Source organism: Amphibalanus amphitrite, unplaced genomic scaffold (genome assembly GCF_019059575.1).
Source record: "Amphibalanus amphitrite isolate SeventyFive unplaced genomic scaffold, NRLGWU_Aamphi_draft 000132F_arrow, whole genome shotgun sequence".
Classification (NCBI taxonomy): domain Eukaryota; kingdom Metazoa; phylum Arthropoda; class Thecostraca; order Balanomorpha; family Balanidae; genus Amphibalanus; species Amphibalanus amphitrite.
In genome coordinates this window covers 680132-696697 of record NW_024881627.1, presented here as the reverse complement: position 1 = coordinate 696697, position 16566 = coordinate 680132, and the positions used below count along the sequence as shown (strand labels likewise).

Below are 16566 nucleotides of genomic sequence, written 5' to 3'. Positions count from 1 at the left end.
CTCCGCGACAGCACGTGCCGGCTGAGCGACACGCGACACGGAACAGCGCGGCCGGGTCAGTCGCAGTCACACGGTCACGCTCGGATTCCATTGCAGGACGGCCGATCACGATGTGGCTGCAGAACTGCCGTGGATCGCAAGGTCAGGCAGCGACCTCACAGCATGATAATTTCCATAGCAGCTAGTATAAAAACGCAAAGCATGTCATTCATGCACATACGAGTAGTGTGCAACTGCAGCCTTTACTAACTTACCTGCACGTACGCATCAATTTGAACGGTGTACTGAAAGCTAGTTTAAAGGTAAACACTGTTGTGTGCACCAAAGTATCGGGCTTGTGTGCCTAATCAAACACCAGAACAAGGAATGAACACAACGTAACGAGCTGTCGGCACCTTTTTCGGTTCGGGTCGGATGACACGCACCTTTCATTAGCCGCGCCGACCCTCCGCTGTCGGCCACAGGCCAGGCAAACATCAGACAATAGCTGCGCGTACGGCAGCTGCTCCGCATGCAGCAGCTCCGGCGCCGGTCCCCGCTCCCTGCACACCTGGCTCCATCCTGATTGCAACACGTGGTGCGGCAGGACCGCCCGTCCCCTCCCCCGCCACTCAGCGAGCCGCCTGACGTACGAGCCGTGACGTGTACCGACTGCGATGACGTCTGATGACTTACACCCCCCTCCCCCCGGCGTCTTTGTGTGCGGCGTCACACGCGCCGCGCTATTTACCGCGCGCCGCTTCTCTCGGTGACGCGTGGGGGCGGCGGCGGCGGCGGCGCGCCTCGGCCGGCCGTGGAGCGGCTGTTTTTTGGCGGGAGCCGGTGGGCGGGGTCCGCGCCATAGGGTGGAGCTTCGGCGACGATCAGTCGCGCACCGCGCATTCCCGCCGCTGATTTAATTAGTCCGGGACCGGCGCGGCCTCTGTGCGTAAGGTAATGAACCGTGCCTAACGAAATGCAATCAGCGGCGGCCGGTGGCCGGCGCGCCGGAATGCGCGCGCCACGCAGTGATTGCCGCGGAATGGAGAGCGCCACTATCGGCCCATCTGGCGCGGCGCGCGGCGGCGGCATCTGCGGCGCGGCCGCGGCGGTGGCCGACGCAGCGTCAGCTGTCGGGAGGTCAGTGTCGTCAATGTCAGTCGCCCGGCCGGCTCCCGAGCTGCGGCTCGCCGCGCTGATGGCTGGCCGCCGCGGACACTGTTAATTGGGTGGCGCGCCTGCTACCTACGTGTCAGATGCTTCACGACACCCAGTAGTCGGATGCCACCGTGATAATGAGAGGAGTGGAAGGCTGGCCGCTGTCACTGAGACCGTTGTTATCTCCTTGATAAAATTTGCACTGATATCCGTGAAATTCTATCTTCTTGACCAGTGCACAGTGCGGGAGCAGAAATTTGACTATTAGATAAAGATTCGACAATTAGGATGGCCATTATCTGGCTAATGGTTCTTCATTGATGGCTCTTCATGACTGTTGTGATGGACGGAAATCTAGTCCACTCAAGACCAAAATCTAGTTCAGAAGATGGTGCTTCACAAGTAATTCCCGTTCAACCCCCTCAGTCGCAGATTTCCACTTTTCAGGAGCTCTGTGTTCGTTTGGGCAGTAGGGGAGCGAACCCGACCAGCCTAATTTCACCACAATTAGCGGTCCCATGGCACTCGGTCATTTGAAGAAACCATAACTCGTCACTTCACCAAGAAGCCATTCAGACTGGCACAGCACTCTCAGGAGGCGGCAGCCCCGTCCCCCTGCCGCTGTTAGTCCTAATTGGTCGCTGCCGGTCACAAATCGTTCGGGGCGAGCGGTCCGTTAGTCGCTTGCACCCTCCCTTCCGGCGCGTCACCCGTGGAAGTGACAGCCTGCGCCGCGTCTGTGACAAAGGCGGCATTTTCAGCGTTCGGGGCCCCACCACGTGCAGCGCCGACTGAGAACAGGGAGCTGCTGTGGAATCGCCGCCGTCCACCCGGAAATGGCGCCCCACCGCCGCGCCGGGGGACGGGGAGTGTCGGACTGTCGGGACGTTCCAGGTGGGAGGGGTTACTGGACGCTCTGGACATCAGAGATCGCTGAACTACACTCAGCTCTGTCAGTGGTCTGCGACTTGTGCGACAGTGACAACTGATAGGAATCGGTATTTTTAAGTATCCAAGCATACAAGAAATGTATCGATTTCAAATGACCATGAAATGAAGCATAATCATCCCAAGCCACGGCTCTTAAAAGGAGAAAACGTTTCGAGATAACAATGGCTGTCTGTCTATAGGAGAACCGAGTCACTGAAAAAATCCGCTGAGGAACATTTTGCCAGCTGAGCGGCGTCTGCCGTCTAGCTATCGCGGCTTCTAGCTCTAGCACCGGATCTCCTTCCCACCCACACCGCCCACGTCTGGGGACCGATTACGGTAAAAAAGGCATGGCTGTCACGTGTCAGAACGGATAGAACACTGTGTTGGTACAGCATAATCACTCTGGCATTTGATCACCAAATGGCAGGCCACCCGCCTCCTAAACCGCGCGTCCATATGCTTTGAAATATGAAATAGGCATGTATGATTGATGGCGTGTCAACTGCCCCCTCGCATAAATATAGCCCCAAACTTTTGACTATACCTCCTTCATGTTACATGTAGGTACTTGATTATCTCCAAAAGGTGGCCCAAATAAGGCCATTGCGTCTTTAATGTTTCTCACCAGCCAAATGGGGACGGTCATCACCGGCAGCCAAGTGAAGCGCGCTATTTGCAAGCGTAAACACTAAACACCCACGGGGCGGCAGCTCTCCGACCGCGGCAGCTCCGGCGCTGTTTACAGCTCTCACGGAGCTGACTGCATGGCGCGGCGCCGGCTAACGATGCAGTCGCTGGCGCACTTCAGAGGCGCGCCGGGCCGCGGCGCCGTCCATCTATCATGGTTTCTTATCGCCGGCCGGTGATCAGACGGCGCCGCCGCCGCGGGAGGACCGGCCCCCATCTTTAATGACCGCGCGGCCAGCCACCGAGCCGCCGCCGAATTAGCGCAGCCATCAGAGGCGCGAGCGCTCCGCCCCGAGATATCGGGAGAGCCTGGGAAATGGATACGGCATCAGTGCGTTACACATCGGTGACTTTATACAGGGGTGTGCGCTAGAATCCGGAAAACAAACTAAGGGAAAGAACTGAAGGGTTTATTTGGTATCGCAAGGCTTCACTTCAAAATTTTTACTTTTATAGCGAAGACTGATCCCTCCTCTGCACTATCGTTCGACTTAACCCCCTCCAGCTCCAATCACAGCCTCCACAGGAAGCCGGAACCTGCCGCAGGCGTTGGTGACCTGCTCCCGGGTTAGGTTGGTCACGGCCTGGATAATGGCGGTCCTCAGGGAGTCGAAAGTGTTGAGGGTTCCTTTGTTGGACTCTCTCTCAAGGACGCCCCACAGCTAGTGGTCGACCGGACACAGAATATCTTCTCGCAGAGAAAGAAGCGGATCCGGCCGGCAGCTCTGTGCTTCAAAGAAGTGATGAGCAGCTCACATCTCCGAGTTTCCTGGTCTTTATGACTTCTGAGAGCATCTGCCTCACCTCGAGAACGTAGCTCATGATATCGGAGATCCTCGTGAATGGCCCGAAGAACTGTTGCCCTGCGCAGATTGAGCCTCGAGGTCACCTTCTGCATGGGGAGGCTCGGACCTTCTCCAATAATGGCCTCGGGCTGCTCCAAGAAGTCCTTATTCCGCTTCCGAACCTCGAATCGGCCCTGTTCCTTCCTCTTGGGATTCAGAGACTCACTCATCGTCTCTTCAGACTCTTTGAGCAGCTTCGCAAAGTCGTACACGGTCAATTTCGGGAACTGAAATAAGTCCAAAATTTCCTTGGGCGCGCGGCCGCAACGGAGGGCCACAAAAATTGCGGTGCGGCGCTCCAACTCAGAGGACATCTCTACTTATTTTGTTTCCGATCGAAGGCGACTCAAGTCACAAACCTATGAGGAAAAGAAGAGTGATATATTTAAAAAAGTTTATATGATACACCAAGTTTAAGTTTTTCCGGATTCTAGTGCACACCCCTGTACATCTACCGGGGAACCCTATTGCAAACAGATAAGCGAATGAACATGGAGGAGATATGCTCAATCATTTGAAAATGTTTCCCACTTCTGAGCCATTGAGACTTGAGAGTCCTCACCTTAGGTATGGCGTGCTCAAGCGTCCAACACCGAGGTAGTGTCGCCTGTCCGTCCCAGCCGACAGTCTCAGGTCGATACCTACAGAAGTCGCATCATCGCCCGGCCGGAAGCGGAAGCCCGGTGTGCGTGGCGCGCGTGCCTCCTTGGTGAGTGTTCACACCCCCAGGGCAGACCTGCTGGCCACTGCGGGAAGAGCGGTAACGGCCCGGACCTAACGCTCACACCCGACCTCACCGCGGCCTTACTGTGAAACGGCGCCCTTCCAGCAGCCGCTTTATGAGCCCGCTGCGTGTGAGTGAGCTGCCCGAACAATGACTCAAAGAGCCGGTAATTACACCCGGGGGGAGTCATTAGACGCGTGTCTCTGGAATGTGCCACTGCACTGACAGAGTGCCGGAAATGAGGCGATTGCCTCAGCAACACCATGAAGGGGGACACGGTGGAACCCCACTGAGAAGTGAAGGGGGCATGATGTCACTTCCAGCGAGTGCAGAGTGCGGGGCGTGGAGGCTATCCTCAGAAATACGATGTGTTGTGCACTTTGTACTGTGCAGTGTGCCGTGTGCACTGTGCGCACAAAGATCTCGTCATTTGTGGAATATTTATCTCGCAGCATGGAAGCATTGGAGCTGCAATGCTTCTGCATCCAGCATCAGCGTCTCAATAATTGGCACACAGGCCAATATTCCTCATAAAAGAATAAGAGGAGAGGCTGAATTCCGCTTACAAACACCATATAATGTGTCTCGAAATGCTTGTTTAAAATAAGAATATTCAACTGAAGGTTTGCAACAGATATGTTATAAACTACTAGCAAGAAGTCAAATCTAAAATATAATTCTCCCGACGTTATAGTCCGCCTCTCACCGGGTGACGTTCGGACAGGCTGTCGGTGGGACGCCGGTGGTGACGTTGGCGGGGGACGGGCGTCGGTGGCCCACTGTTGCACGTGGGCGGCGCGATTTGGCCGTCACCCGTCACAGAGGCCGTCACTATATAGCCGGCCGACGGACGGACGGCAGCGGACCAGACCGACACTGCGCCGCCGGCGTCACCATGGGACCTCCCCGGCGCCCGCTGCTGCTGCTGCTGCCGGCGCTGCTGCTGGTGCAGCTGCAGCTGCTGACGCCCGCTGCCGCCACCAGTGAGTACAGATATACGGACGTACCGATTTACTGCCCACATAAGACATCAGTACAAACAGACCAAGCCAAACGGCCTAATAGTTATAATCCGCGGAGACATTTGCTGGTGTGTTCCACATTGTTATCGTCACCAGTTTGAATAACAATTCACTGTATCGCAACAATGCAATCATTTCAAACCCAAGCCTCCCTTTCATAGGCGGCGGAACGGGGAGGGCACCGGGGCACCGTGCCCCCCTTTGATTTTGCCATTTTAACATAACCTCTATGGGCGTCGCATGGAAAGAATGGGACCAAAAGTCGGCAGTGCCCCCCCCCCCCTTAATTGAAGGTGTTCCGTCGCTACTGTCCCCTTTTGGGGCAGCCAATTATTCCTCCACTTTGCTTCATTTACCTGACAAGCTGCAATGTATTTCTCAATCAATATTATCCCCAAGTGCTTCTGTACCCATTGTAACGCAGTGATTATGACTGCTGACTTCTGAGACGATCAACGTCAAACTAGCACTCTATAACCGACAATTGCGGTACAACCGTCTAACCTTGCTCTAACCTAGCCCATCTGTCCTCAGCACCGCCCCATGACTACTTTCGACTCCGGCGAGCCTGCTTCGTCCGCGGCTCCGTCCGAAAGTGCAGGGTTATCCTCGCCGACTGCCTGCTGAAGAAATGCAGCAGAGGCGAAATGTGCGCTCTCAGCCCAGCAAACGAAGTCGTATGCCTGCCTAAAAATAGCTGGGATGTTAAAAATTGTGGTTCTGAGTCCCAGCGAAAGTCACAGCCTTGTCCATCGGGCACAACCATCGTGGGCTTCGGCAGAGGCTGCAACTACTGCATCAAAGGTACCTACGCACGTCAAAAGGTCTAACTATTAAAGGGACTATCCCACCTTCTAAAATGTTGTTAAAACCAGTTAAATTGTGCCCGACTTTATAGATTGGATGACCAGGAACACGGTTCTGGCATTTATTTTTCATTAAACATCTTAGGCTTCCCATATTCCAAACACAAATATTCAAATATGTGACGTCACAGCCCAAAATTACCTCCTTCCCCAGGCCACATTACTGTCATAAAGCTGATTCTTTTTACTCTGTAGGCACCACAACAAAGTTCAGACCAAGTTTTAGGCGATTTTTCAACGAACAAACCCATTTAAATCAGAATGACTAAACGAGGTGACGTCACACTAACGGTCGCTCCATGTTGAAGATAGGGCCTTGTACAAGGCCCATTTTCAAATGAAGGGAACGAATTTCTTCAACACCAAGAGGCCGCGGGGGTTGCAACCTAGATAGATATAGAGGATTCTTCATGGCTCCGAGTGGAAGATAAGGATATCTTTTCCAAGCGGGTTACTGAAAAACCGAGCGACGAAGGAGCGAGGTTTTTCTGTAACACGCGAGGAAAAGATATCCGATCTTCCACGAGTGAGCCATGAGGAATCCTATATCTTTCTATGTTGAGGTTTATTCTTAATCAATTAAATATTATATTTAAATGTATTCATCTATGTAACAATAGATTTACAGTGGTTTGTTTTTATCTCATAAGTTTCATACATAAACAACCATTAAAAATGCCGTTCGGTTATTGACCCATCATCACTTGAACTCTTGATTTTTGGCTATGAACCCTCGAGACCTTATCTTTGCATCTCAGAGGGATGCAAAGATAACAAATTCTTATCTTTGCATCCCAGAGCAGTGCGAGATAGAAATATCCCTGCACTGTAGACCCAATGGCAAATAAACCTCCACTAGAAAGATAGTGGTTTCTGAACCTCGCCGCAAACTTGGCTATCTCAACTCAAACCCCATGTTAAAGGTGGGATAGTCCCTTTAACATCACCAGCACTGCACGTAACGCACACACTTCCAGAGTCTCACGTCAAAGGGCTTAATATCCATTGCATTAAAGCTAAATAAACGTCCGTACGGTTGGGGCACCAATTTATTATACCTAAAAAATATGAAGGCAAAAACAGCAAATGCTGCTTCATCAGAAGAAATCTGAGACATTTGATATAGATTCAACCCTTACACGTTAACAATTTAATAAGTTTTGGTTTCGTGAGGCTTCTGTCACCTAAATATCGATGGTGATCTTAGACCTGACAGAGTGACAGTGACATTGAAACGAAAGTCGACAAAGGGCAGCACCGTACTGCCATGCACTCATGTCCGTCAGACAGGTGACAAGTTCAGGGGTGGAGGCACTGACCTTTGGCGGCAGGTGTGACGCAATTGCCACCCATGTCCCTGTATAAAAGATTATGTAGTCAACTTTTATAGACACAAGGCAATTAATCGTTCATGCTATACGTGAAAGATATCTGAAAATGAATGCACTATCGCACAGTTCCTTACCATTGTCCCGGATTTTCAGGTTCGGTGGCGCCTGCCACCAACAGAGCGTGTGTGGTTCGACGCAGCGGCGGCGGCGTCCGGAGGGAATGCATCGACATCTCAGCCCGGTGCCGACAGCGAGGATGTCCCGGGGACACCGTGTGTGGCCTGGACCTCAACGAACGCATCACCTGCTTTCCGCGATCAGTAAAAGACTTCCAAAACTGTCGCTCAGAATCTTTCAGACTTCAGCAACCCTGCCCTGCAGATGCAGGAATCCGAGGCTTTGGAATGGGATGCACCTTCTGTAGAGGCGGCAATCCATTTGCTCCTCCCAAGAGGGCCTGCGTGGTACTCTATAGGCACGGTGGTACCGATAAAAAGGAGTGCGTTGACATATCAGAGAGGTGTAAGAGGCGCGGCTGTCCTAGCTCCACAGTGTGTGGCCTAGACCTGCAGGAGAAGATCACCTGCTTCCCGCAATCAGTGAGGGCGATCCAGAACTGTCAGTCGGAAGCTTTCCGGCTCCAGCAGCCCTGTCCTGCGGATACCACGATACGAGGATTCGGAATGGGATGCACGTTCTGCGACAGCTTCAATCCATTTGTAGTACCCTCGCCGTCTCCGGCTCCGATTGTTACACGGGCATGCGTGGTACGTCGCCTAGAAGGTGGTGCCATTAAACGAGAGTGTGTTGACATCTCAGCTCGCTGCAAACGAAGAGCGTGTCCTGGTGATACCGTTTGCGGCCTTGATCTCAACGAGAACATCGTCTGCTTCCCACGATCAGTTAAAGACTATGAGAATTGTCGTTCAGAATCCTTCCGACTTCAGCAGCCCTGTCCTGCAGATGCAGGAATCCGAGGCTTTGGAATGGGTTGCACCTTTTGTGTAGGCGGAAATCCATTTGTGGTACCAAATCCATCCCCGAGGCCAACTATCCCTTCTGCTACTGAAAGAGCCTGTGTGGTGCGTCGTCTACAAAATGGCATCTTCAAGCGAGAGTGTATTGATATATCAGACAAGTGCAAACAGCGAGCTTGCCCGGGAGACACTGTGTGTGGTCTCGACCTACGGGAGAACATTGTCTGTTTCCCTCGGACGGTGAAGGACTTTGAGAATTGTCGTTCAGAATCCTTCAGACTTCAGCAACCCTGCCCTGCAGATGCAGGAATCCGAGGCTTTGGAATGGGATGCACTTTCTGCATCGGCGGCAATCCATTTGCTCCTTCTCCCAAGAGGGCCTGCGTGGTACTCTATCGGCATGGTGGTACCGATAAAAAGGAATGCATTGACATCTCGGAAAGATGCAAAAGGCGCGGCTGTCCTAGCTCCACAGTGTGTGGCCTAGACCTGCAGGAGAAGATCACCTGCTTCCCACAATCAGTGAGGGCGATCCAGAACTGTCAGTCGGAAGCCTTCCGACTCCAGCAGCCCTGTCCTGCGGATACCACGATACGAGGATTCGGAATGGGATGCACGTTCTGCGACAGCTTCAATCCATTTGTAGTACCCTCGCCGTCTCCGGCTCCGATTGTTACAAGGGCATGCGTGGTACGTCGCCTAGGAAAAGGTGTCGTTAAACGAGAGTGTGTTGACATCTCAGCTCGCTGCAAACGAAAAGCGTGTCCTGGTGATACCGTTTGCGGCCTTGATCTCAACGAGAACATCGTCTGCTTCCCACGATCAGTTAAAGACTTTGAGAATTGTCGTTCAGAATCCTTCCGACTTCAGCAGCCCTGCCCTGCAGATGCAGGAATCCGAGGCTTTGGAATGGGTTGCACCTTTTGTGTAGGCGGAAATCCATTTGTGGTACCAAATCCATCCCCGAGGCCAACTATCCCTTCGGCTACTGAAAGAGCCTGTGTGGTGCGTCGTCTACAAGATGGCATCTTCAAGCGAGAGTGTATTGATATATCAGACCAGTGCAAACAGCGAGCTTGCCCGGGTGACACTGTGTGTGGTCTCGACCTACGGCAGAACATTGTTTGTTTCCCTCGGACGGTGAAGGACTTTGAGAATTGCCGTTCAGAATCCTTCCGACTTCAGCAGCCCTGCCCTGCAGATGCAGGAATCCGAGGCTTTGGAATGGGATGCACTTTCTGCATCGGCGGCAATCCATTTGCTCCTCCTCCCAAGAGGGCCTGCGTGGTACTCTATCGGCATGGTGGTACCGATAAAAAGGAATGCGTTGACATCTCGGAAAGATGCAAAAGGCGCGGCTGTCCTAGCTCCACAGTGTGTGGCCTTGACCTGCAGGAGAAGATCACCTGCTTCCCGCAATCTTTGAGGGTGATCCAGAACTGTCAGTCGGAAGCTTTCCGACTCCAGCAGCCCTGTCCTGCAGATACCACGATACGAGGATTCGGAATGGGTTGCACGTTCTGCGACAGCTTCAATCCGTTTGTAGTACCTTCCCCGTCGCCGAAGCCAACGCTACCTCCTTCCTCCGAGAGAGCCTGCGTGTCACGCCGTCTACAAGATGGCACATACAAACAGGAATGCATTGATATTTCACTGCAGTGTCATAGACGCGGATGTCCTAGGTTCAGCGTGTGTGGCCTGGACCTCGAGGAAAACATCACCTGCTTCCCGCAGTCGGTGAGGAAGTTCGAGAATTGTCGTTCAGAATCGTTCAGATTAAAGTGGCCGTGCCCGGCTGATTCCGGGATCCGGGGCTTCGGGATGGGCTGCACGTTCTGCGTTCCTTGATCCATTTGTGTGTTCAGTGTTCCTCTTGTAAGTAACTAAAGATGTCGTTATGTTTTCGGGTATGCACGCATTTTGCAAGCCGCATGTAAAACCTGGAAAAGCGATTTACCTGTCCAAACCTGAAGGTAAAGGATTTAACTAAAAAAACGGCTGATCATGGCGGATCCTCGCTATTCGGGTTGTTACTGCAATGTCAATATTGAACAAATAAAGTGATGACTGTTATAACTATGAGGTTGAGACGCTGCCAAATATATGACGCTGCCAAATATTCATATTATCTATGATGAATCATGCCTACGAATACGACTTTAACATGACAAAAAATATGTGACATACTTGTTGGTATGCTACGATAACACCCACAGACCAATGTCGTACCTTTTCTGAGATGCACTATCGACGTCTCCTGTTTCACGGGAACGGGCAAGCACACGTAAGCCAAAAAAGTATTTTCTTCATTGAAAACTCTCCTCTAGGGTCGTATGAGGTCAGAGGGAAGACCAGCGGCGATGCGTCTCTCAGTCGCCGCCGCTGACCACTAATTAAGACGCCGCCCCGCCACCCGTCTCTCTCCGTACGTGTATAATAGCCACCGGTGGGCACCGGTAAAAAGGCCCGCTCCCGCCGAGCTCCCACCGAGACCCAGGGCCGGAGGTGACGCCAATTTCCGCTAATGACGCTCATCATCTGGAGCCGGTGATTAGAGAAGATCGGGATGATTGGCCGAATTCCAATCATCTGAGGGCAGTTGGTGCGGCGTGAATTCAATACCTGCTGGTATAAACCATTAAACGTGATAAGCAGCTCAGAAATGAAATGTTCTGGAGATCAGCAGATACATAATCAGGAATTATACAACCTCACGGAGCTTCTGTGCAAGTTTGGCCTAGTGCCTCGACTCAAAACGTGAATACTTTGACCTTCCAATTAACTATTCTGTATTAAAAATGCATAGGTATACAGTCGCTATCACAGACTTCTGGAATGACACTGAACCTAAGACAGCACGCAACAAAACAAATGCCAACTCCACGTTTACTGTTTAGCTTAGTCAAACAACCCCCTAGACCCTCCCGCCGATATCCGATGACCATGCCGCCGCCGCCGATGGTGGCTTCGCTGTGTTCGCTGTGCTGTGTGCTGTGTGCTGTGTGTTGTGTGCTGTGTGTCGTGTGCTGTGTGCTGTGCATGTGCTGTGTACTCTGTGTTCTGTGCCCTGTGCTCCGTGTTGTGTGCTGTGCGCCAGCACACCCGGCTCGCCGGTCCTCTGTGATCCCGGCGTCACGCACGCCCTCTCACTGCGCCGTGCACACGTGGTGGCGAGCACGACCGGCCCATCTGGCGTCCGGTCGGCGCCACCTGCGCGCCCCTCGAGCTGCGCCACTCCGCCAGAGCTCCTCTCAGAGCCACGGCGCGCCGACCGGGGGGTGTTCCGCGGGCGGGGCGGGGCGGAGTCGCGGACCTCTCGGGTCGGCCCACACCTGCCCCCTAACCTTCAGGGTGACCTCGCAGGAACGTGAGCCGTGCAGCGGTGAACGGCGTCATCGTACTAGCACCATTGCACGTAGTACGGTCGCTGCGTGCCGGCGCATGACTGCCGATCGGGCTGCAGATTTTCCCTCGGTCCGCACCTGTCGTGCAGCGAGGGAGGAAGACTGCGGTCGTGATGGGGAGAGTCATGGCAAGGAAGCATTGGTTGTAAGTAAACGTGTGCCTCTCCAGCTCCCCATGAGGAGTGGAACAATCGACCCCTGTAGCTAGCACGCGGTTGTGAGCTCTCGGAGATCTCGGTTTCCAGCCGCATTGGCGGCAGATTCTCACCGACCAATTAGTGTAAGATTTAATTGTTCCGAGGGTCACACCGCCGACGAGTCTCAAAATCCAGGGGTGGTGCCCACCTGGCGCCGTTCCGTCACGTGGTCGGTGAGTATACTACGGCAGAGGTCAGGGACCGGTCGGAGGGGGTCAGGGGGGTGCAGGGCGCTGCAGGTGGAAGGGACAGGTGGGCAGCGGCCGGCCACGACGGCCATCTTCGCCGGCACCTGCGCGCCGTGTTCAAACGTTTACTCTGATGGGGGTGAGATTGCGGAGCCGCTGCAGTATGACCTCAGGGGGCGCAGGCCAGGGGGATGAGTGGGACCTCACTACGAGAACATTCTCCGCAGGCAGCGGTCATGAACTCGTAATGGCTTCCGCCTCCGCAGATGGGTAACGGCATGACATAAAACTACTGCAAAATGGCTCGTTTCGTTTGAGAGGGGTTTTAGCTAAGCGCAGAACGCATAACTAGCCTTTTATGACGATTTATGATATGCAGCGGGTCGATAACCCTTAAAAGATATCTTACTCAGACTAAGAAGTCGAGGCAAGTACATCAAATCTGATGGCTTGCTCATATAATAGTTCAATGATAATGTGTAACACAAGATTCACACAATTCGCTCGCTGCCTACACACACAGTATGAGCAATAAGCATTGGTGGATCGCTCAAGACGGCATTGGACACTCCGTGGGAACATGGTTATTTCCCCAAAAAGTTTTCCAGGGTTGAAAAAATATTTCAGGTTTAGTTTTCTTATGCGTGTTGTTTTGCAAGTTAAGGCAAACTTATAACGAAACTGACGAATTTCTTTTCCAGGCGAGGGAGGTGCAAAATTTCCACCAATTTCGGACGGTGTGTGGTGAGGTGGTGAAGATCATTTCCCGATTATGCCCTTTGAGTCACCCCTAGCACCCCAGCGAGTAAATGCCTGGCTGCACTATGCGTTTTCTGCGTGCGTTTTTTGCGAGTTTGCGTGATTTTTGGAATATCGCTCTAGAAAGAAACGACATAACGCTTTTGTTATACTTTTTCATGCAAACTTTAAATTAATATAACGTTTTAACTTTTATACAAATATTAAGGAAATTATATTAATAATAACTTTTTTCTAGAACGATATTACGCAAAACACGCAAATTCGCAAAAAAACGCACGCAGAAAACGCATAGTGTAGCCAGGCCTTAACCCTATTCCTGGCGGGGGGGGGGCCTCAGGAGCCCCCCCCCTGAGGTTTTTTGGTTATTTCTCCCAAACGCGTTGAGCTAGGAAGCTCAAATTTTCTGACTTTTCCTAAAAGGCTTCTACGCAACATGTCTGAAAATTTTGAGTTGATCTGACCTCAGGTCAGGTCACCAGAGGCGGTTTGGTGACCCTACCTCAGAAAAGTTTGCAATCACGCCAGAGCTAGAGTTTTTGACCGATCAATTTCTTCTCTTCAGGGTTTAGTTAGGGTACCAGTATGTGCAATTTGTATATCTCGGAATTTTGATATCGGTGACCTAAGGTCAGGTCAATTTCGCGACCTCCCCATTATAAGTCAATGGGGGAAAAATCAACTCCCTGTTTTTACCACTAAAACGGGTCGGAATGGCCCCATATACCATACATGACTTCATATACGATCAACCTTCACTACCTTGAGGTCTGTTTTGCTGTTGGGCAGCTGTGAGGTCATGTGACGTCATCAAAGGTCACCAAAGGTTTTTGGCCAATAACTCCGTACAGGAACAAGATACAGACGCGTGGATGGTCTCATTGTGTTCAGCTCGTCAAGACGCATCGAATGATATACATGATGACCTCGAGGTCACGTGACCTGAGGTCAACCTTTGACCTTGACCTTTCGAGGTCAACATATATATCATTCGATGCGGATTGACGAGAGGATCACGATGATGCCCTTAGTTTGTTCCTATCTTGACTAATTCGAAAGTTATTCGAGAAAACTCTCTCCATATCTAGCGCCGCCATTTTGACTTTTTCGACCCCTGTGACGTCATCTTTGACCTGACCTGAAAATGACCTTTGTAAAAATTGTAGATCTTGGCCGTGCGTATCCGATGCCGTTTACCGCTTGTCGCTATCTTGCTTCGTTCTCGAGATCTCAGGGGGGGGCCGAATCGGCCCCCCCCCCCCCCGCCAGTTTCTTGTCCCGGCGGAGCCCGCCAGGAATAGGGTTAAGAGTGGCGAGTGCATAAAACGATAACTACGATCACCACTATGTGAGAGTTTCGACGACAGACAGTACCGTCACCAGCCGCTCCCTGTCCGGTGCACTGCAGTGTACGCCGTCAACACGTCAGTGACCTCTGCTGACGGACAGCGGGGGCCGTTTCGCGCCTTTTTGGCGCGGCGCGACCTGCCCGTTCCCGCCATCCGCGCGCGCGGGGGCCGCCGGGCGTGATTCCGATTCTGCCGCCGCGGAGCCAGAGCGTCGTCCGACCAGTCAGCCGGCGCCGCTGTTTGTGGGTGCGGCCATCTGGAGCCTGCAGTGGACGGAGGAGGTACGGCGTCTGGGCCGGGAGCCGACACCAGGCGCTCCAGATGGTATACGGAGGATGTGATACGGAGAACGCACCTGATTCACGCAGGGACGATTGTGACCCACCTTTATACGGAGAACGTCTCTTGCATGGAATGTTACTACCTGTGTGGTCACCTATAGTGGTGGTCCTTCCTGAACTGACACATCCGGCTCAAAGGGATGATGACATCAAACTCGAATCAGATGACCTATAGCTTTGAGTGTGCAGCTGCTCACCTACGAGCGTGCACTAGTGAAATGAGCAATATAACATACATAGGTATTCACCTCTTATTGCATGCTAGATCCACAGCCTTGCTCTCGTAGATCCACAGAACTTTGCTAAGTGAAAAGGGGAAATAATGCGCCATGCGCATTGCGCCTGTTAACTGACCGGAAGCTAATGTCACGCGATATTTTATGCGAGGGAGTAGTGCGTTGGACAGTTTGATACCCATCTGTTCCAGATACATCTCGCTCCAGTCTCTAGCTAGCCGATCTCCACGCTCTACCCTCCCTCCTGCTCTCCCTGTAGCGCGGCGGTGACACTCACCGTCAGCCCGCGCCGCGCGCCGTCACGATCACATTCAGCCGGGCGTCCCAGCGGCGCTGATCCCTCACAGCTCACAGACCGGCGCGGCCCACACAAAAACGGCGCACCGTCGCCGCGTGACTGCCGCCGCGACGGTCAAAGGCGGCGCGTGTCACCCGGCGGCGGCGAGACCGGCGCGGCAGTGACGAGCACCGGCGCGGCCACCTGTTTATTTGTGGTGACTCTCTGGGGCCCGGTAAGTGGTGAGTACTTACAGCGGCCGTGTGCCCCGATCCGCCGCAGAAGGGGTGTCCGTCGCCGGGCGTCGGGCGCGTCACAGCCGGCCGTTTTTGCCCGCGGATCTATCGGTGCAGTTTCAGCTGAGCCGCCCGCCCGCGGAGGGAGGTACTCTGCTGTGCTTTATTGCAGTCTCCGCGCGCTCGTCACTCCAGCATCGGTGATAGCACTGTCCACACGACATCGCACTCGCCTATAGAGAAGAGAGACTAGACAGCAGGTGCTCGCGTTCAATAACACTCAATGATAGAAATTGGATATTGGTATAGTCCAATACAGCAGTTCACAGACACAAAGGCGAAACCAATGGACAGGGTGACGCCCGCTGTGATAAGTGACCAACGAAAAATGGCCGCCTATGAATATTTCCCCACTTTTGGAGTACCGCTCGACAATCAGTGCCCAATTTTCGGCACCGGCTAATGCCGGTGCTCTGGGCCCCAGACACAATGACGCGGGTAAAGCACCTGTGTGGAGCTCCCGGCCCACCACCTGCGCGCCCAGTATCACGCCAGAGCGCCCCAGTTGGCCCGGCGCCTCCATTTGCCCCGCTGATGGACGGAGACGGGCCGCCCAAACAGCCTGCCGACCCTCCCAAACGGGGTGAAAAGTCGACTGTCGGCTGACCGCCGCCCATTGTTGACTGGCCGAGCTCGGCATTATTCTCCGGCAGAAACTGGGCCAGGCTCGCTCTGCGGCCGGCCGGCTGTCAAACCCTTCCACTCACCGCTCCTCCCGGCCGGCCGCTCCCAGGAGAGAGCAGAAAAACAGGGCACTCCTGTCCGCAGATCGGGCCGACGCGTGGCCCGCGCCGCCCGACCTGACGCTGTTTTTGGAGACGGGCGCGGCCCACACCGTCCCGGAGCTGTCACGGAGCTAACTCGAGCGGGGATCGACCGCCGCAGACCGACCGCAGTCAATTTGCTGAGATTTGGGGCGGTCTGCGACGGCGATAGGGGAAGCTGATTGACGGGCGAAGAGCAACAGCGTGAGGCAGGCATACAGGAAAAACAGGGG

The 16566-nt window shown here is 53.4% G+C and overlaps 1 protein-coding gene across 1 annotated transcript; it reads left to right on the top strand.

Moving 5' to 3' along the window:
* Positions 1 to 5162: 5162 nt before the first annotated feature.
* Positions 5163 to 10660, top strand: LOC122382063. The gene is made up of 3 exons (XM_043366967.1): positions 5163 to 5309; positions 5883 to 6152; positions 7699 to 10660. Exons 1-3 carry the CDS (start codon positions 5222 to 5224, stop codon positions 10368 to 10370), a joined length of 3030 nt encoding a protein of 1009 aa, XP_043222902.1. The 5' UTR covers positions 5163 to 5221; the 3' UTR covers positions 10371 to 10660.
* Positions 10661 to 16566: the final 5906 nt, after the last annotated feature.